This window comes from Branchiostoma lanceolatum, chromosome 2, assembly GCF_035083965.1.
Source record: "Branchiostoma lanceolatum isolate klBraLanc5 chromosome 2, klBraLanc5.hap2, whole genome shotgun sequence".
NCBI classification, from domain to species: domain Eukaryota; kingdom Metazoa; phylum Chordata; class Leptocardii; order Amphioxiformes; family Branchiostomatidae; genus Branchiostoma; species Branchiostoma lanceolatum.
Window position 1 is genome coordinate 23,378,851 of NC_089723.1, and position 22,026 is coordinate 23,400,876.

The 22,026-nt window shown below is 39.7% G+C and overlaps 2 protein-coding genes across 2 annotated transcripts; one reads left to right on the plus strand and one right to left on the minus strand.

Moving 5' to 3' along the window:
- Positions 1 to 3,692: 3,692 nt before the first annotated feature.
- On the minus strand, positions 3,693 to 11,706 carry LOC136428022 (uncharacterized protein C8orf76 homolog). The gene is made up of 7 exons (XM_066417263.1): positions 11,506 to 11,706; positions 9,841 to 10,086; positions 7,976 to 8,066; positions 7,118 to 7,514; positions 6,523 to 6,655; positions 6,033 to 6,074; positions 3,693 to 4,301 (listed from the first exon to the last, which is right to left on the minus strand). The coding sequence occupies exons 1-7, from the start codon at positions 11,614 to 11,616 to the stop codon at positions 4,215 to 4,217; spliced, it is 1,107 nt and encodes a 368-aa protein (XP_066273360.1). The 5' UTR covers positions 11,617 to 11,706; the 3' UTR covers positions 3,693 to 4,214.
- A 251-nt stretch (positions 11,707 to 11,957) lies between these two features.
- LOC136428023 (lysosomal proton-coupled steroid conjugate and bile acid symporter SLC46A3-like) lies at positions 11,958 to 19,066 on the plus strand. The gene is made up of 8 exons (XM_066417264.1): positions 11,958 to 12,121; positions 12,738 to 13,631; positions 14,114 to 14,214; positions 14,686 to 14,824; positions 15,621 to 15,704; positions 16,559 to 16,715; positions 17,608 to 17,663; positions 18,473 to 19,066. The coding sequence occupies exons 2-8, from the start codon at positions 12,779 to 12,781 to the stop codon at positions 18,577 to 18,579; spliced, it is 1,497 nt and encodes a 498-aa protein (XP_066273361.1). The 5' UTR covers positions 11,958 to 12,121; positions 12,738 to 12,778; the 3' UTR covers positions 18,580 to 19,066.
- The last annotated feature ends 2,960 nt before the right edge of the window (positions 19,067 to 22,026 follow it).

Below are 22,026 nucleotides of genomic sequence, written 5' to 3' on the forward strand. Positions count from 1 at the left end.
GAAAGTATACGTAGTGTCATGTTGGCGTAATGGTTTGGTTGTTTGGCCCAGACGTCCTGGGTTCGAATCCCCTGACATGCCATTGGTGTTGTGCCCTTGGGAAAGGCACAAACGTTGTGCCCTTGCTTGGGAAAAGCACAAACGTTTTTTCACACTCTAAACACGTGAAAAATGGGTACCTGACTTCGGTTGGGGAGGTGAAAGGTGGTGGAAGGAAAAAGGATGAGCTCCGCTTTCGAACACCGTGCCATAGACACAGTGAATAACAACCCACTAACCCTACGGCCTCAAAACGGCTAGGGACTTCCTTTACCTTTCTATCTTTACATGCAGAACCAGCCGATACAGGGGCTCACTCATTTCATACCATGTCAGACTCCCGAACAAGCTAGCCTCCGATGCAGACTCCACCCGGCTGTTTTCTTTTTCAAGTTATTGTTTTTATACTATTAAATTTCTTTTTCTTATTGCTGGCCCGGCCAACAACAAGAAAAAAAAGGTATTAGTAAAACTGGAGCTTAGAAAATGAAAACAGCCGGAAGGAGTCTGCTACGAACACGCAAACCTGAATATTGCTTGACATACAAAACTGCCTACCAGATTCGGACGTCAAACACATTATTGTTAAGTTTTTATTTGTGTTTAATTTCGTTTGATCAGAATTTTAGCATGGGTAATTTAGAATGTTGAACTCGATATAAGGCTTTCGGCATTATTCTATGGCTGTAAGCTACGTTTTCAGTTTTTGTATACTAAGTTCTATTGATCGTAGTTCTACCATCGATCATGTATTGCCTCATGTGAAAGGAGAGTCTTAGTGTTTAATTCAGTCAACAGGCTGGGAAACGATTTTCTCAAGTTTTGAAATAAACCATTCATTCATTCAACTGTCCATTTCCATTTTCTCCAACACATTGTGAAATATTGACAGACATGATAATCTGTGCAAACATATAATCCGTGAAATTTGCCCCAACACCATACATGTGGCTGAAAATATGACACTTACTGGTAAACGAGAGATGTGCAAAAATAATACCCCTGCTTTCTGATACGTCATAGGCAATGTATAAAAATCGTCATACGTTATTTTTTCAACTTGTAACTTAACATTGAATTTATGAGTTTCATTATGAATGGTGTTAGCAGTGCTAGGGACGTTAGCTGGCCATTTTTCACCTCTGTCCTCAAGACGAAATTAAGCGCATCCACTTTAGTATGCTGGATCTAGAACCAATTTGTTACACTTTTACAATTTGGTCGCAGTTTTGCCGTCATCAGGGCTAACGTAACATGACCTATTTACGTGCGGGAGTAGTTTACGTCCAGATTGGGTCATGTCCACATGTCGCGGTGTATTATGCCAAAACCTGTTCTCATGAGAAACAAAGAACGTCATAAGTATGATCCTCAGCCATCTCTCTCTATTATACAAAACATTTAAAAGGGTTTACGTCCAGCGACATAACAGAATAAGCTACTGAACCAGTAACAACAAGTTGCACGGAAGTGTCATGCATGACGCATTTCATATGTAATTCGACACCGCGTATTCCATCATGTTTTCTAAGTTACACGATAGCTAGTATCTTTTTAAAGTAGCTGACGTTAAACCTTTCTTTGATATGCAGACTATCCATGGTGATTCGAGGTTTGAAACTCTTGCCAGTTTTAGGAAGGTTTGATACAACCTAGCGACCCCCGCTCAGATGATACATTTTTGTACGACATAACATCATGGCGATGCGTTTATCACGTGAACGCCACGTGCTGCTGATTTCGGGGAAATTCACAATACAAAAATTGTTTTCTTCCATTGCGTCGGGCAAGCGGACGGACAAACATAGTGACTTTACTGTCATTTGTCTGTAGACTACTTTCGACAGTTACTGTGTATTTTTTTCCGGTCTATGTTCTTCAAGCATAGCGCTAGAAGTGAAAATACTGAGGTGGACGATAAAGGGTAAGCCTAGCACAATTCTACACCATATACCCCAGTATAAATATATGCTCGTACGGCGTTAAACAGGCGGAGAAAAACTTACAGACCATGAATTTTCTTGTTAGAAGAGCTGAATTTTTATATTTCTACCCATGGGTGTCCTGTCCGCGCGCTTTTAGGTTAAATAACATTTTGAATAAATCGGACGTAAACTGGTCATGTTACGTTACATGTACTTAGAACTCATATCATACGCTGCACACCACAGATGTATACGTGCTCGACTGTCCTTGAAATGAATAAATACCATGTTGTTATGGACATATTGGTAAGGCAGCTATCCTCAATTGACTTGAAGGACGGTGCTTTTTCAAGTAGCTAGAAGTAGTGTATTACAGATCGCCAGGCTCCCATTTTCAGCCAAGCATACTGGGCCATCCTAACCATCCCGATAAGTACGGTTGTTTCTTTTACACCTGCGTTAGGCCACTGCAAGTAAGTCATGTGGATGACATTTACGCACGCATCAATATTTGCCTGATTTAGACCAAAAGATTGATGGTCAACATGACAAGAAAATGCCAAAAATTGGAATATATGTGTATGTCAGTGGGTGATTGTAGATGTAAAAGTAAAACTAGCGAGGAATCTGTGTGTAGTACAGACGTGACACTAGTGAGGTAGGCTAATGTAGTTAGTGATACCTAGGCTACCATAATAGTGTCACTTTCTGCACTTCACAGGAATGAAATACTTGTTGGCTATGATACCATGTTTTGTCGTGTTTTCAATTCTTGTTACAACGTTTATGATCTCTATTTTGAACATTTATTCCCCTCTTCCCCATCTTATCTTTTATTTTTCTCGCCTCAGATTTAGAGTGTGTACAGGATGTCATCCACAAAACGTACTTTAGGTAGTACTTAGCATCCCAGGTTATCTTTTGTCAATTCTTAGCAGCAACATATTTTCATATATATTCCTTCCATACGTACATACAAACAGCAATTTAAGTGCTTTTATGTTTACTTTAGGTGTGACCTTAGTTTCAAGCATCAACAGAAGATTCCCAGGGTAAAGCCTGTCCATTTGCGGGACTACAGCTGGGTTTGATTTGGGCTTTGGGTTTCAGATCTGATGCAGTCTTCTAAGGCCCCCTAATTTCCACTAGATGGCAATTGCTGAGCAACTGTATAACGATCAAAATTGTGTATACCTTGAGTTCATTATTGGAAAATGATGCATGATGTAAAAGTATGAATTAAAAGACAACAAATTTACACAAAAAATTAAAGAATATTAATTCTTTATCTAAACAATTAGTTGTTGAACGTTCTGTCGAATCTTTGGTTGCTTAGTAGAAGCTTAGTGGTCGCAGACTCTAGTAGAAAGGAGGTGCAAAAAGCACTCGACAACAGACATTTCATAAGTTACAGTAAAACTAAAAATAAACATGGTTTTAACTGCTGCTTGTGACAATACTTGAGTTTACAGTTGCTTTGCTACCTTTGAAATTCACTGCTGTGCATATTTGGCCTAGAGGGACAAAGATCTTGAGTGGACATGAAGCTTCACAAAAATAGTATTGACATGAAGTACACGTTGGTGTATATGAACAGAATACATAATATTATTTGACATCACAAATTTTGTTTTTTCATGTTGATACCGATAAGTCCTTATTTTCAGGAATCTGCAGAATAGTACAATGAATGTAAACTAGACAACAACAGTCCAACAAGAGAACAGCTTTACAATTGACATTTTATTCACATCGGACTCCGCTAACCTGGTAAAGACTCACAAATAACATGGGTAGAGATTGTGATCTGGTAGAATCAGAGATACTGGCGTTAGAAATCCCAGTTCAAGTCTCTAGCTGTCAACATGCAACACAACACCGATAAGTGACGTTTTGAATAAATCTGACTACATGTATTTGGTTCACCATACTATTGGTGCAATAGCTCAATGGTAGAGTGCTGGCTTTGTATCATATCAAGAACCGTAAAAATGGTACATACATGTACATGCTGCTTTCTCTCATAGTTCTCAGCACTTATGAGAAAGAGTATGGGAGTTAAACACACAACACCACCAGCGGACTAGCCTCATGCTGGAGTGATTTTACAAATGTGTGGCCAAAGGGCTATTGACCTGAAATGGAGATGGGCACCACCCCTCTGCATCTAATCTTTATATTAGGTTCCGCTACATTACAGATGATTCGAAAAGAGCTGGTTGCAGAGGATACTGTGATGGACGTTGATGTTCATCCCATCTGGAGGCAGGATGCCCAGGATAACCACCTGTCTTCAAACGTGTCTTGCTGTTCCTCCAAAGGATCATCAGATGATTTCTACATAACATTCATTGTACAAGAAGCAAAAAATGTGATATTATACAGTACTGTCATGCTGTATAAAGGAAGAAACATGTTTTTGTTTAAAAATGAAAATTGACTACCTTATTAAACCTTTCAAGACATTTTGAACCAAAGACTGTTGAATATGTGAAACATTTAACTCTTTTGTTTCTCCCATTGCTCACTATATAGTAACACTGCATGGAGTGATACTTTATGTATAGCGTCTTTTATGTAATTATTTATGCAATTATTACACATGTAATAGTATAACAACTGCATTTAGCTTTGAATAAAGATCACTACCATAAACATATTAATCTGAACAATGTTCTCCTTGTCTACTTCTTTTAATTCATCACGAGGCTATCTTCACATAGGATGTGTTGACTGGTGTTGACTATAAATATACTAAGTTAATGTTAGATAAAGGCTAGGACACAAACATCATTTCTAAGTTGGATACTGTATAGTTTGGTATTTTCAACAAAAGAACAAAGATGACAACAGGACAACTACCAATGGATAATTACACTTTATAAATAAAATAATATATGGTCTGGAAAGATGTTTTTGAGAATAAAAAGAGTTTTACATTGTAGCTGTTTGTACTAGTATTCAGTGACATGGTTATAAATTGGTTTCCTGGGAGGCCAGGATGTACTGTAAAAAGGAGCATTTTCAGTAGGGATAAAATGGTGTGTCCAAGGTGGTTTTAACTTTGCGGTTAAAACAAGGGGGTAGGTGGGCTTAAGACAACAAAATTTCCAGGGGTGCCTCTAACTTTGCAGTGAAGATGTCACCGCAAAAAATGCAAACCAAAACCCACCGCAAACATTTCCCATTTTACAGTAACGTTACTTGCCATGAAATTGACACTGAAGAATTGCTTCAATAGGTCACCCTCATTGCAGGCCCATCAAATTACAGGAAGAAGCACAGCAAATGGGGAGGGGGGAATTAGTACAGGTGATTGAATAGGTCATCTTCCCTAAAGTCCTATTACAATGTAGGAAGAAGCAGTGTGATCGAATACTTGTAATTGGAGAGGTCACCCTCCTTGCAAACTCATGTAAGACTTTAGGAAGAAGCACGTGGCAGACAGGGAGGCTAGATTGATGTAGTGGATTGGACAGGTCATCTTTCTTATTAAAGGTCTATTAAAGAATACACGTGCTAGTAGGAAGAAGCATGGTCTGTTGGAGAGTTAGATACACGTGATTGGATATGTCATCCTCTCTACACTTTGTAAAGGCCCATCCATACTGTAATGGTACTACAGTATACTTGGTACTTAATATAGCATGGTGTGTAGGAGGGCATACCCCAGTTTATTTGGGGTTTCAATTGGGAGCTGCCAGGATTTCAATGGGGTTTCAATTGGCAACTGCACACCCTCAAGTCTAGTGACCGTCTCTTCCAACGTAACTGTGCATGGGGTGAAAGGATATCCCTTCAGCTACAAGAACAACCTTTTGTTTCTTCAACCTCTCTAAAAAACAACCAATATAGGTGATTAAATAGATCATCCTCTCTACATTTTGTTAAGTCCCATACAAAGAGTATTTTATTCCCTCTTGTCAAAAATACTATACATTTATTGATACACTTGTGTATCTATTTTAGACAAACTTCATCAATACCTACTTTAATTCTAATTCTCTTTTCCTAAATTGTCTGTACCTATAAGCAGATTCAAAATGACAAAACTACCGTGGTACTTACCGTATCAATGTTAGTATCTGCTTCATTTCTATTTTCAAGGAACTGAAATATGAATGAATATACAATGTAATACCAATGTCTACATCTTTCTGTCAGTATGAGATATATATTATTTGTTCTTAAATGGTTAAAAGAGTTGTAATGTACAATGTCTGGCTTCTTAATAACTAGGTTTAAGAGTCTTGTATCCAGAGTACATAACATTAGTTTGGATTTCCTTTGCATGTAAATATGCAGAAGAAATAATGGAAATGGATAATGTAAAAATGTCACGTTTGTCAAACTAAAACAACATATAAAGTGAAAAGAAAAATACGTATATGAGATACATTTTTTTAAACAACTTAACAAATTTTGTTATGAAAACATTCTCACAGACCAATAATCATAATGATAATACTTCCCTCATTACACACATAGTCTTTCTCTAGATTTAAAGATCCAAAGAAAAGGCTTATCCTACTAGTATGTAGCATGTACCTATCCTCACCTTGGTAGCCTCTGTGACTACATGCTCAGGGACACCCATGTCTGCAAGTTGTCTTAAGATGTTGGCCTGAAGTTTCTTGTTCTTCTGCCTACAAAAGGAGGTGCAGCCTCTCTCAGTCTCCTGCAGTAGAACCCTACACAACACAATTGCAGAGCAACTTACAACAACAACAAAAAATTCACCCATTCTACTGTCACCACACACTTAGAAATGATTCATCTTTAGAATATATATACACAATGCAATTTACCAGCATATCATCACATAGTAAGTGTAGATACACCCCTTAGCCCCTCTGGACAAATATAATCCAGTTCTGACAGGCACTCCTTGGGATGTTTGGGACCTTCCAGCATACATACATTGCGATTGGACAGAATGGGCAATTCTACTGGTAGAATCCCAAATTGTAGTATTTGTACCGACAGACTTGCCAATTGTACTGGTAGAATCGCTGACTGTACTGGCAGAGATTCTGATCATGATTTTTGTTGACAGATCTAGAGACTTTATCCGCGATCTCTAACGGTAGATATGTATCGTCACTGATTCTGCAAGATAGCAATCTCTAACCCTGACATAGACATAAACCCACCTGGCCTGAATCAGACAAGCACAAGTGAGGCAATCCTCTCTCTGTCCTTCACCACATCCATCCCTGAGCTCTAAATCAAGCACCTTCCTTTCACAGGATAACAACTTCTCTTCTCCACATGTATCAGAACTGTTTTCACTATTTCCACTTTGTATAAAACTCCATTGAGTGTCACGATTCACACAGGAATGTGCTTTCTTTTGGTCATCTTGTCTTTTATCAGTCCTATTTCCCAAGAGAGTGTCAATTTGGCTATTTTCAGCAAGCAAAGGTTTGGATGCGGTATTTCCTCTGCGCTGCAGTACTGCTCTTTTCTGGTAGAGGTCACTGAGTTCTAACCAACAGTGTGCATTTTGTGGGTGCAAGGTGACCAGGTCTTGTTGAATCCTCATGTATTCTGAAAGAAGTAAACGAGTACAATTTAGTACATTTTCTTGTTGATGAATAAACAGCATTCACTTTTAAACTGTTGTATATTAAACTTGTGCTAATAAGTAACTTTTAACTGTCTTTTGTCATAGATAGTGGTGCTTTAACTATTTGGTACTGAAACATTTACTTGGCAAAACAATATTTATCAATATGATAATATGTAAGATTACATAAAATGTATGTTCAATGTGCATAATCACCATCAGTTCATTGTAATAGACCAATCCCATAGCCCAACCCTCCTCCATCAAAACACATGCAGAAATGCAAAATAAAAATGTGATAAGTCAAATACTTGACACACATGCAGCTAACATCTCATAGGTTGAACCTCTAATTACAAAGATATCATTGGTTTAACTGACAATTGTGATGGACATTTCGGATTGGTCAATCATATACTGATATAATTGCATCATTACGTACCTTGTGCCTTCCCCATCTGTTTATAGACATCCCTAAGTAGACTCCACACGACTGTCTGCTGGTCTGGGTTGTTGGGATTGACTGATTTATTCTGTAGAGAAAGAAAAATAGTTGAAGATACCTCTTTCATATCACAAGAATTGTTTTGCCCATCTTAAGTCCAAAGATAGGGATAAAACTCATTTGGTGGTACAGGACTAGTATATGTGTATAGTGTGCTGATATATGTTATAACTGGTCATCAAAAAAATTGAAAGTTATAATTAGATGGTACAGTCAATATATATGAATAGAATAAATCTTTATTCCATATCATACACATTTTGCAAGACATAGTACATGTTACTTTTCCATATGGTGCTAGGTAATACCTAGCAGTGTACTCTCTGAGCAGAGGAGTTGGTCCGGCTTGGTTATTCACATGTTTTTAGGTGTTTTGTAAGGCTTTCTATTTTGTTCCCTTTCCGTATGTCTCCAACCGTGTGTTTGACAAAAATGCAGAAACTGAACACTTTTAAAAAAAACGGACCCACACATCTGTTTGAATTGTAGTGAGACTGCCCAATTGGTTTATTTATGTACCCCATCTGTTTATTTACACTTCTATAGGCAAGGCCTTTTGCTGGCCTGTTTCGGTAACACTGTCACACGCCCCATTATGGAATGTAATGGATGTACAATTATCCTTACTAATTATGCAGATTAGCTCCTGTTTTCTATAATTAGACATCGATTGTGTAAAGCACCATCTGAGCTCTCTACAAACAAAACTTAACGACAATCTCTTCACCCCTTCTCAAGTAATACGTGTCAGAATGTCAAAACAAAAACACCCACTGCAGTTCTAAACAAGCCGCTAGGGGGCCCAAACTTACAGAACTTACTTCTTGTGGCATGAACTATCTACCACACAAATATCATGACCATAGCACTTTCAGAAAATATGCCAGTAAATTTTGAAGCTCCGCTGCAGTACCTTAGGTACTTGCTAGAGGGCCCATTATCGAACTTGACCTTTCTTTCCGTAAACCCTACCCATCCACTAAATATCATACAGATCCATCAACAGCTTCTTGAGTTATGTTGTCCACAAGAATTACACATCCACACAAAGCCCGCTGCAGTACCGACGGAAAATGCCAGAAGAACTATTTTTGAACTTGATCTCTGTTTCCACAACATCTACACACCTGCAAAAAATCATGAAGATCAATAAACGTTTCCGTCACTTTTTTCGCCTACATACAAACGCACAAAAATTAAAAGTCAGCTGCAGTACTGTTGAAAAACGCAAGGTAAACCATTTTTGAACTTGACCTTCCTTTGCACAACCACTACACACCTACCAAAAATCATAAAGATTCATCAAAGGTTTCTTGAGTTATTCTCTTGACATACATACAGACCCACCAAACAGCTGGCTCAACCGAAAACATAATCTACCCCGAGTACTATAGTACTCGGCGAAGATAATGATAGGTTTTATCAAACAAACAAAAATGCATTCAGCACCAGAAACAGGACAGCACGGTTTCCTCCAAAAGTGGTCTAGTCCATGCATGATTCTCAATGATCAACAATGTTCATCCTACCTGTCCTTGGTGCTGAACACCTTCCACAATACCCTGTCCATGGTGCTGAACACCTTTCACACTACCCTGTCTCTGATGCTGAATACCTTTCACACTGCCCTGTCCCTGGTGCTGAATACCTTTCATACTCAGTTGTTCCTGGTATATGTAATAGGTACCATTCACAATCCTTGATACACTGAATGCCAGTTACTGATATACTTTGCTATGTCCTGGGTCTGAACCAACAAACAAACAAACGAACGCCAGGTGTACTTAGCTTCTCAAGCTCACCATGTCTAGTGCAATATCCAAAGCAGCATCAGCTTCCCCCAGGTTGAGACTACACCTTGCTATAGCCTCCTCCACATCTCTCCTGACTGTGGCATTACTTGGTGGAATAGACCCCAGCATGTCTCTATAGATGACCAAGGCCCTGCTGTAGTCCCTCTGGTAGTACAGCTGGTCTGCAGAAAACTTCTGCACATCTAGTCTCTCCACATCAGCCTTCTGGTGTAGTGCTACATTTTGAGTGAACCACTAGGGAAGAGGTACAACAACAATCTTACAGTTTACCCTGTAAGACCATGTTGATTTCATTATGATTTATATTGATGACATCTGTGTGCGCATCAATTTTCACCCGTTAGTTTACGTCCCCAAACTGTAAACCATACAAAGTAGCCGCAAAATGAGAAAATATATGCTGTAAATTGCAAAAGAATATCTTGGACAATGGATACTAATGTTGTAGAAAGCCAAAGTCAATTCCAAAGTCAAAGAAGAAAATTTGAAAGAACAAAATGCAGAATCTATTATCCGGTATACCATATTCAGTGTGTTTAAGTTTTGTTCATCCTTCCTGACCACGTAGATTTCATAATGAAGGCATTATCTTTGGCCAAACTGTTTTTTTTGTTTGCATGCGCGTATCAGTTTTGGAGTTCCCAGAGGATGTCATCCGACCATATAATGGCCTAACAAGTGTGACAAGTAGCACTAACGCACAAGGGTGAGGTAGGTCAGAGTTCAAGAGACTAAGTTCAAGAGACACCTGGCTTTACCATATGCGTGCTGCAGGAAACTGAGTCATTGGAGGAGAACTGAATAAATGTGCCAAGAAGAAACCAGAAAAGGCACAAAGAAAGAGCGTGATATATAGCCAACCTAGTGCAAAATAAATGCTTGATCTATCATTCTTGTTCAGGAACTGCAATACAGTAAGTCTTATTTTTGTACCGTTGGGGTTAGAGTTGACTGGATCATGATCATGATCATTCACAAAATCATCGAAGGACCATCCTGTCAATATGGTAAAAAAACTTATTGACAGGATCAAAAGTGCTAAAAACTTGTTTAAAAACTATTTAACAGGATCATAAAATATCTTATCCAATTACAGGAACAGCCTGTCAATAGCCTCAGCCTTTCTAATAATTCTATGATTTGATAGGGTGTCAAATATGAAGGCCCCTGGCTTGTAAGCAGTTCTCGTCTCGACATTGCCTAGATTTGCATAACAGTGCCCAGACGGGTTTTGTTTACGTCTAGAGGCCTTCACCTTTGACATTGCACATGCGTAGTCGCAACCGTGAATGGGCTTACTATCATTAGGGCTTAGCTAAGGGTTAGGGTTGAGGTAAGACGAAACAAACCCTTAACGGCAAAACGTATTCACGGCGAACCATCTATAGCTTTTTAATACCGTGAGGTTTTACGTCTGTCACGAGGATAATTTGGTTAGAGTAGAGTCTGAGTAGAGCAGAAACACTTAATCTCGAAGCAGATCCACGCCGGGCGCGAAAATCGTAGTATGCTAGCCAGAGAAGGTCCAGTCAGCCAGAGAGGGTTCATCATGCGGGCTGATGAACCCTCTCTGGCTGACTGGACCTTCTCTGGCTAGCATACTACGATTTTCGCGCCCGGCGTGGATCTGCTTGGAGATTAAGAAACACTTACTCCTTCCTCGCATATCTTGGCATAATTGTACGACACAAGTCTGCGACTTTCTCTCACATTTCCACCGCAGAACAACGAGTCGTCAAAAGACAAACCACCAAAGTCTTCCATATCTCCAGACCAGATACTAGTAGAAGAAGATGAAATAGATCTTTGTGCAGACTAGACGCACGTTCCCATTCCCAAAAAGCAAGATCAAGCTAACTATGGGTCAGAAGGTAAAGGTCGATAGTTGCGTCTATTCATAAATAGGGGGTGACAAGTGTTAGTTTGAATTTGACAAAAAATACATCAAAATGGTGAGGAATTGGCCTAAATGTAAGCTTAAATGTTAACGTTACGTACATAAAACGTTATTAAGTGATTCTTTAAACAATTGATATGATTTACAAATGTATTTTACAGAACAAAACTTATACCCTATTAGCTTTTTAGTATATTCCGACATGCCGGTGGGAAGTAGACTGGTGACCGTAAGGTCACGGGATGAACAAAGCAGGTTATATATTAAACCTTCTCTGTAGCACCTGACCAGGTGCACTGCAAAGATCACAAGGTGTTCCACATTACCTGCGCCACACCTGCAGTAGGTCTGGGTGCCATTGCTGGAAAACAAGTAAGATCCGTCTTGAGATTTTTCCAGAGAGGGTCACCCGGTCAGGGTGGTTATGTCGTTGCATTCACACTACGCTGCAGACTTTACAAGTTGTAGCAAATTTACCTTTCACTTTTATGTCGGAAAATTGACATGATGATATTCTGCTTGTGTGTAAATCTCTGAAGGCGTTTGTTGGATGTTTTAACCTAGTTGAACCTGCTACCACTGTACTACAGCTAAATCTCGAATATCCGGCACCGCACCGTATTTAGGAAAATAAACATTTATGTGACGTAACTTAGACTTAACTTGTCTTATGATCATCCGATGTTCATTGTTTAATATACCAGGGAGCGGGTTTTCTGCGCGTGAAAAATTTGCGCGTGAAGAATCTGCGCGTGAAAAAATAAATTTCTTAAAATATGTCAGAAAATGTGTAGCATGATTTTCTTAGACAGGAGAATGTGATCTCATGATACAATTTTCCATCTGTCACTTGAATTTTTTGTTTGAAAACTCCTGATTTTGAAGTCCCTTGGGAATAGTCAAACTATTTGGGGCTTCAATGATGTACACGCCACGTAATATATATACAAAGTACTCGAATACTGATGATGTCTTATCTGTTTCTCAGGTTTTGTATAGAAGTACGCACAATTTACATCAAGAAGGACAATGGCAGTGTCCGTGTTTGCCTGGCTGCGGAAGTACCTGACAGTAGAGCCAGTAATGCTACTGTACATGACTGGTGCATTCCTGCAGTTTCCGATACAGCAGCAACTGGTCTACCAGAAGATCTGCCTACAGAAGTACAACGACACCGTACTTTGCAGCAACATAAGCGCATATGATGCAGAGGAGAAGTTCGTAGAGTCAAAGGCGTCTGCTTATCTCTTGTACCTGAACATTGCGAATGTCATCCCATCGGTGATGGTCTTGTTTTTCCTGGGATCGTGGACGGACAAGTTCGGACGTAAAACCGCCATGGTCCTGCCGTCCGTAGGAGCCCTAATAAGTGCAACAAACCTCATCATTCAATCTACGTACATCTACGCTGCTCTACCATACCTCTTTATCGGATCCATCGTATCAGGCTTAACGGGAGGCTACGCCTGCGTCCTGATGACCACCTACACGTACATCACCGACATCACCGATAGCACCACGCGCACGTGGCGGATCGGCATCCTGGAGGCCATGACAGGTCTGGGGGCAACCATCGGATCCGCTGTGGGGGGAGTCATGGTGGACAATCTTGGCTTCATGCCTGTTTTTGCCCTCTACCTTGTCCTGAACGCTGTCTCAATAGTCTACGTTGTGCTTTGGCTGAAAGAAACAGTACAGAAAAATCCAGGCAGCATCCAGGATCAGGCAGATGACTCTGCAGGGGGTAAGATAACTGGGCTTCTCAACATAGAGAACGTGAAGATGTGGGGACGAGTCATTTGTAAGCAGAGGAAGAACAGGGGACGAGCACACATCATTCTGCTGATCTTTGGATTCTTCTTAAGCATTATGGTGTATATGGGTGAGTCTATTCCACCATATGTTTTCAGACCTTTGGTGGTACCAGTTATAGTAGATGTCTTGGTTGTATGGTGACAAAGGTTTTTCTCCCTGCAACAGAATGTAGGTCCTCATGTCTGCTTTTCATAATTATCAGCCTATCACATAGATTTAACATGTATATTTAGGAAGAGATGTAACAGGCATTGACGTTCTATTGGTAGAACACTTTCTATAGAACACTTAAAAGACTAATATACAATGCTGTTACAGTTACTGTAATAGTAACTGGTGAAAAGAAAAAATTGACTTTTTTGTGCATTGTAGCCCAACTAGTTTGTTTAACCTTATCCTTCCTCCTGCTGCCTAACCCAGTAACTAATACAAATTTTGTGCCAAACAGGTACCTTGGCAGACTGAAAGTTTAATCATTATCAAGGATAGAACCTTCTTGGTTTTATTAGCAAGTGACACAAAGTTTGTTGAACAAATCCTCATTTTCAGGCTGGAGTGACATCGGGTTCCTGTTTGTGAAGTACCAGCTGGGTTCACAGTGGAGCAGCACCATGTATGGGGCCTTCGTAGCTGTTGGCGGAGTCCTGGTGGTGAGCTATGTCTTAAGCTTACAGTGATATTTTATACTAAACCCCCTTCTACATGTACCAGAAGCTGAAACTGCTGAGTGACAGTTGAGTGACAGCAGAGCGACCAAATATTTGACAGATTTCTCAACAAATTTTATAGATAAAGAACATTTTTTCCATGTTGTTATGTTTATGTTGTGTGTTTTGTTGTCTTTCAAACCAAACTATTATATATATTCCATCATATTCCAATTATGAAATCAAGGGTGACACAAATCCAACTTTGGTTAATCCGTACGATCACTCAGCGATCCCCATCTAGTGGAAAGGAACCAAATAGACTACTATTAATTTTCTGCAACAGAATTTTATTGGCCACAAAGAGCTAACACTGCTGACTTAGGCAAGCGATTTCCCTCACCTGTTCTTGTATAGTAAATTTGGATGAAAAGCATTGAAGTAATCATTTTCCATGTTTACTGTCATGCCCAGTTTGTAGGACTTTCTGTGTTCCTGCCTCTGATGTCACGTTGTCTGAGTGACACCAAGCTGGGCCAGGTGGGAATGCTGTCCAGGGCTGCAAACAACATCATGCTGGCCTTCACAACAACTGTTTGGATGCTTTTCCTAGGTATGTTGACAAACAACGTGTACACAGTACGATCAGATCCTAACTCAACAACCGTTTACCCTAACCACAAAACCAACTTGCTATATCGGAAAGCTCCACACTAGTCCACACTAATGATAGTAATGTGGACCTTTCTGATAGCAAGTTGGTCTTGTGGTTAGGGTAAACGGTTGTTGAGCTAGGATCTGAAGGTTTTGAGTTCGAATTCCTAGCAGGCCCCAGTGTTGTGCGGTTGGGAAATTTTAATGATAGATTTCCAAGTATAGAAATATATCTACAAATTTGACATTTAGATGATATAAGTTCAAATACATGAATGAAGTACTCCTTTATACATTTCCTTTTATTGCTGCAAGACAACTTGTAATATTTGTCCCAAGAAACATGCGTCAGACCAACAGGTTTTGCTGTGTGAAGTCTGCCAACAAGAAGGAAGTTTTTGCATGCTTTGAATTGTTATAAATGTCACCTTTTTCACACTATTACCAACCTCACTGCTACAGATGCGACAGCTCATGATATCAGCATGCTAAAGTTTGAATGAAGTTTTCAAAATAAACATCATGCTGAGTTCTACTATAGTAATAACCAACACAATTTGTGGGTGCTTAGATGGGCAGAGATTATGGTTGTACATGTAAAGGCCAACAAGAAAAGGAAAAATGAATAGATAGCTTTTATGTACATTCAGTCTGTGGCACAAAGAGTAATCTATTGTAACTTTTTATCGTTGTTAGTAGCTTTGACTTTAAATTGTGGAGTTAGAGTTGATCATGTGTTTCTATTTCTGAATCAGCTCCTGTAGTTGGAATGCTTTCTGGATTTGGTGCTGCCTCAATGCGATCCCTCTTGTCCAAAGAAGTTGAAGCCACAGAAAAAGGTTTGTCATGTACTACTGTGTACTATATTTTATTTACTTTTGTAGCTTTCACTGTGATAGGGAAATCATAACAACACAATGTGTCTTGTATTACTACTAGAACTACAGAATTGTTTCAACAGCTTAACATAAAGCACCGTAAAATCTCCTTTTTACTCCTAATGAAAAAAATCCAAGCCAAAATAAATAAATTTACAGTATGACAAAGTAACTGTCAGTGTTATCATTTCAAAACGTTTGCCACTCATTTCTTCTTATTTAAATCCAGATCAATCCCAAAGTGGAAATCTCAGAGTGGCAGAATGTGTCTAAAAATACTTTTGAATCATGTCTTCACAGTGTCATTTCACTTTACGCTTGTTCTCATTTAAATCAAGTTAGATCCCACAGTGACAGGAGCGATCTGACTTAATTTTTCGGAGGGCCTTGGTGGCTGGATTCACCAGTGAACCGGTCATTCTCTGAACTGATTGTTACGTTTTGGGCTGTTTTTTAAATTTTGCATGTCACCTCAGGCGACGGCCGTTTTTTAGGGCTTTTTAGGCCACCCATTGCTGTAACTTCTTCTAAGTCAAAACCCATAAGTAATGTTGTGGTGCATCTTTTTAAGAATATAATAGATGTTGTGGAAAAAGTAAGAAAGCATTCGATGGTGCCATTAATTTGGCTCATATCAAATCAAAAAGGCTGGCCACAGCAATTTGTAGATTTAAATGAGAACGAACGTTTATAGTTTTGAAGAAAAGTTAAAATCTTATGGGAAGACTATATTATATAATAGAAGCACAATGTTAAAAAGGTGACATTATTAAGCCATTGTGTAAGATGTATTGATTCATGTGTTTGAACTGCAGGTGCACTATTTTCTGTGGTGTCATCAGTGGAGGTGCTCAGTCAGCTGCTGGCCAGTGTACTGTTCAACAACCTGTATCCCGCCACACTCAGCTTCTTCCCTGGCTTCTGCTTCATACTGATGGGGGCATCTCTTATCATTCCTATGGTTATACTACAGTGAGTAAATCTACATATTCTATGCTCATAAATGACTTTATGTCATTTTTTGTATCTTGTTTAACTCTCAGCCTTAGAGTGACTCATCCTTTCATTCATGATTTGTTAAAGACTTGCAGCACAATTTGAAAGGGAAAAAGGTAGACAATGTGGTTTGTCATACCAGTAGGTCGACAATGTACATCTTCGCACCTTTTAATTCTCATTGGGGCCTCATTTGGAATTAGAAGGTAGACCTAATGGTATAACCAACAGCATGCTCTTGCCAATTTGTGCTCTCACAAGAATACAACAGCATGCTCTCGCCAATTTGTGCTCTCGCAAGAGCAGATTTCACAATGGTGACAGATGCTAGAAAGGGGTCCATTCAGTATGTATTTTTTTTCTGTAATATCATCTCAGTGCACCAAATACACAACTTGCACATCCAAGTTGATTGATTACTTATCAATATATCCGTCCAAGTATGCCTATATCACATATTATAAGGACAGACTCTTTGTACATAACCAATTGTTTTAGTCAGCCAAAGTTTTGGTGATTGTCTGTCACCTTCCTCAGAGCAATTCTGACTGGTTCACAATTGCAAAGCAGCTATAGGTGTCACTGCTTAAAGATGAAGTCCTGAAAGTAAAGTATTCACATATGCATAGATAGCGAATGCAGTGTTTAAGCATCTGTAAGCAGCAACACCTGTGCCACAGTGCAAAGTGAACCAGTCAGAATTGCCTTGAGGAAGGAGACAGACGATCGCTGAAACGTTGGTTCAATAAAACACTTGTTTTGTGTACAAAGAGTCTTTTCATTCAGTGACTTACCAACCTGATGAAACTATTCACAGGTTATTTATTATTACTTGTAGTATGCATAACTTTGGTGTATCGTTGTCCAGGTGGCTGGAGATGGACATAAAGCGCACCCGGTCCTACTCAACCCTTCAGGAGGAAGGTGAGCTTCCAGACGAGAAGCAACCGTTGTTGCACGACAAATGAAAACATTACGAGGTGACCATTGTGATTTAGCAAAAACAAATTCCATTTCTTTGTTGCACTCACTAAAAAGCTCTTCCATGTCTTTCTGTCCAGATCCATAACTATGCTGTCATCTTATTTGAATATCAGGACTTTCTTAACAGCAAAAAGTTTGCCCTCTTAATACGTGTGAATTTGTCACCACAAGTTGTAAATGCATGTGCATGTTTTTATTTTCATTTACTTAAAGATAAATCTTGTTTTCCACTATCAGCATACAGGGGTTAAAATACCACTTGCATGATGCAATTTAGTGCAGATGAAATTGAAATTGTGAAGGCACTTATTTCCACATGCTGGACATGCTGAGGGCACTGACAGGAATTTAGGTCAAATGTTCCAAAATTATACAAGACAAGGAACAATACCAATGATTACATCATTTCTTATCTTCAATAACCTGCCATATGCATGTCTGTTGCCCTCATAATGGCAGCCAGTGGGAAAATGCATGTATAAAATCAGCAAGAAGTTCAAAATATTGAAAAAAACCCAAGAAATTCCCCCCAAACTCTGATAATGTCATGGATGTGTGAGATCATTTCTTATATTGAGAAGCAAAGTTGGTGCTACAGGACTGGTCAAATATGTCTGGTGCAAGTACTTTTAGATATTGCTTGCACCAATGTCTGTATGCAGGAGAAACTATTTCGAGCCCTGTCTTATACACCAGAAGAACATACTGTGACATTTCTGACTGATGACAGCTTATTTTTTCTACTACAGGGAATGAGTTGGATGGATCCCCTGACACCAGACGGTCTGAGGATGTACATGACACTCATCAGTCCCCAGCACATCAACATGTTGAACTAGACATCCAACGAACATAGTACAATAGTAGTGTCTAAAAGAGGCACATACATATGCACAACTTTCTTTGAATTTACTTTTGGGGAGAATGCTTAATTTTTATGTTATTGTTATGATTTTTCTGAGAATTAGTGAGTTTATAATCATTTTTCCCTATGTGCTGTTTTTTTCTTTCTTTTTGTTTCTTTTTTAACAAGATTGCTCAGTGCAAGGCCAAAAGACTACCTAATGTACTTAATTAGGGCTCTGAACTAGATTGGTGCGAGATATAGGTTTCTGTGCCATGGCAGTTAAATTTAAAAAAATAATCAATGATGTTCAAATTGGACTGTAAGACTGCTTTTGATGATTGTCAGTACATTGTTTTCAAAATGATGATGTGTAAATTGCCATTAGGTAATGTATTACTGTCCATCCCTATCTATTGACTCTAATATCATCTATGCTACCTCAGAGTCAGTGTAATGTATTGTAACATTGCTAATGAATACATGAAATGGTGGTGAACATTGGTTTTGAATGCTTATAATGGGTCATATTTGTCTTGCACTTGTCAGGGAGAGATTTCCATAATTCTGCAGTTCGTGGAAAGACGTTGCTGTAGAAGGACTAGTATTTGGGCAGTGTGAGCTAGTGGAGAACCTTGTAAAATGCTGTAAAGTTCTCAACTGCAGCACAAGTAGAGACAGTTTATCAGAACAATAACCATGAAAGTATCTGTACAAGAGGAACAAGGAGACAACATTATCATTTCTATCATTATGGTTACCTTCACAGAAGGGTAACCATATTGTTTTTGCTCGTTTCCTCTTCCTCTTCTTCTCCGCACAAATAGGGTCAACGACCTGAACCAGACGGCTGTCACCATGGTTACTGGTAAACATCGTGTTGTTCCATTACATAATGTAGCAACACGCATCTTAGTCTTCTTCTCCTCACAGATAGGGTCAACGACCTGAACCAGACGGCTCTCACCATGGTTACTGGTAAACATCGTGGTGTTTGGTTACATAATGTAGCAACAAGCTTTAGAGGGGGCTGCTCACCATATATTCAATGTGTTTGAACAGAGCAGTTGTTTGTAAGGCTTACAGCATGTGAAGGTAACCATAATGTATTTGCTGGCAAATGTTACATGGTCTAGTTATTTATTGTATCATTATAAAGTGTGTTACACCATCTTCTGAAGAACAAGTCTATAAACCACAATGTGATAATCACCATATGTGAATGAGTATCATGTGGTCGTTCTTAATTAAACATAGCAGATACGCATTTTTGTACATGTGTTAACGTTACCTCCAGCAACCTTGTTCACAATTATCAGGTGCACACTTTTATCTCTAATTGAGGATATGCAGTTATAATCAAGATATAGCAGCGAGATATTTGTATACTTAACACAAGTGGCTTGTACAGTACTAGCATTCGAAAAAAATTTAATCATTTGTGTTAGCACTTTTTAAAAGTTTGTTCTAAGAAATTTTGTCATAACGACGCAGGTCCTTTTTTGGCAGACGCACTCATGTACTGTCTCAGCATCTTTGCAACATCCGGCGTGGCTTGGTTATACGTCATCAAGGCCGCGACGTAAGTGGTGTTTATCGTCCATTTTCCCTCACTTGCGTCCCATACCACATAACCGTCCAGTGCTCTGTTCGACCCAGGTTTCAGTGACTGAGACTTTGGTCTCACAGGCCACGGGGGCATTTTAGGGGTAGATACATTACTGGTTCCCTTCTCTACAACCAGTGCCCCGTTTTTAACTACAGGGGCGTTTTTACAAGTCACGAGAAGTCGTGGTGACGGACAGGGTCCTTGTTGAGTTTCCAACTGTTGCGCCTCTGGAGAGCTAAGATTGGCAATACCGTACATTTCCGCTAGACGACGCTTTTCTTTTCCAACCTGTTGATAGTTCTGTTTGCGGTGGTACTTGCGGAAAGCGCCGAACGCCGGAGAGGCCGATAGGTAACCGCCAACTGGGGACAGGAAAACAGCCTCGGCGGAACTAGGTCTTCGGATATCTTCTGAGTCTGCAATTGAAATAACATAAGCAAGCATAAATGGGTAGAAATGACGATGCAAGGGCACTAGTATACTTGACACAAGAAGCGCGTTGTTTTTTCTCAAATAGAATATCTCGAAAGGTGGTGGGATTTCTAAAGAGAATCAGACTTTTTATTTAAAAAAGGCCTTTCCTGAGGCAAGCAGAAAGATAACAAAAACTTAAACGGTATCTTAAGATTTGCTAATTTCCGTCTCATAAACGGTCGTCGCCTTTTGAAACGGTTGTTGCTCTTTTACGCGCATTAGCACGCTCTGTCCACACAGCGATTATTTGTAGCATATTCCATTAGGTACAAGAGCATAAGTGTTCGACTCCGGGTCGAACCCGAGGTGGTGCAATGTCTTGACTTTTTTTCGATAATTTTTTTTTACCATTCATAAATAGTAATCAAAAACCGGTGTACATTTGTAATTGACATGTTGCTTTCTATACGATTTTAATTTTTGTCAGCCCCCCACAAAGTATGCAACGCTCGGATATGTTATCGACCGGTCAGCGATATGGCGACGACCGTTTCAAATGGCGACGACCGTTTCAAATGACCACAACTAGACGGACACGCGCGACGTCCTCACCAGTGGTCCTACCGGACGGTGGTCTGGCGATGAGTTTTGCCCTTCTACTGGGGCCACGTTTCGGTCCTGCTTTTTGCTGATTCGGCAGTCTGTTCGTCTGTACGGTGATCTTAGAGAGACCGGCCGTGGCGGGAACTTGTAGGGTGTTCTCACTGGTACGTGCACCAGAGACGGAATGGGCTTTCGTGGGATTAGTATGGGTTGTCATGGAGACGACATCCTCCTCGCTGGACGGACTGCTGTACTGTTGTCTGTTTGTTGGCATGGAAACCGAGGGGTCTGGAATTTCCGCAATTTCTATTGGTGCCCTGAAAGCAGAATTTGCATATGATATCGAATTACCCGTGAAAAAATACGCCATACGTGTACATGTTGACACGAATCTATTTACTAACGATAGGAACACATGGCATAAGATGCAGGTGAACAAACAGTACCATTAATTTCATCAACTATACTTATCCCACAGTGTGTTTATTACCAATATTGAATAAATAAGCAATGAAAACGCCCAGCCATGCATGTTGCTACCTCCGTGAAAACGGAGGTATTGTTTTCGGTCTGTGTGCTTCTTTATCTTGGTGCGTGTCCGCTGTAATTAGTATTTGCGTACTGTAGAGTGACAGGACGTGAGGCGGAAGACATTGGTAAGATGAGAGAGTTGGCTTGGCCCGGGTCCGAAGTCGGACCCCCAGAATGAGAAAGTTGGCTTGATCCAGGTCAAAAGTTGCAAAGGCAGGAAAATGCATGTAGACAGAATTAGCAAAGAATTCACAAAAATGTCTAAAATAAGCACAACATCTCTATATATTTCATAGAGGATT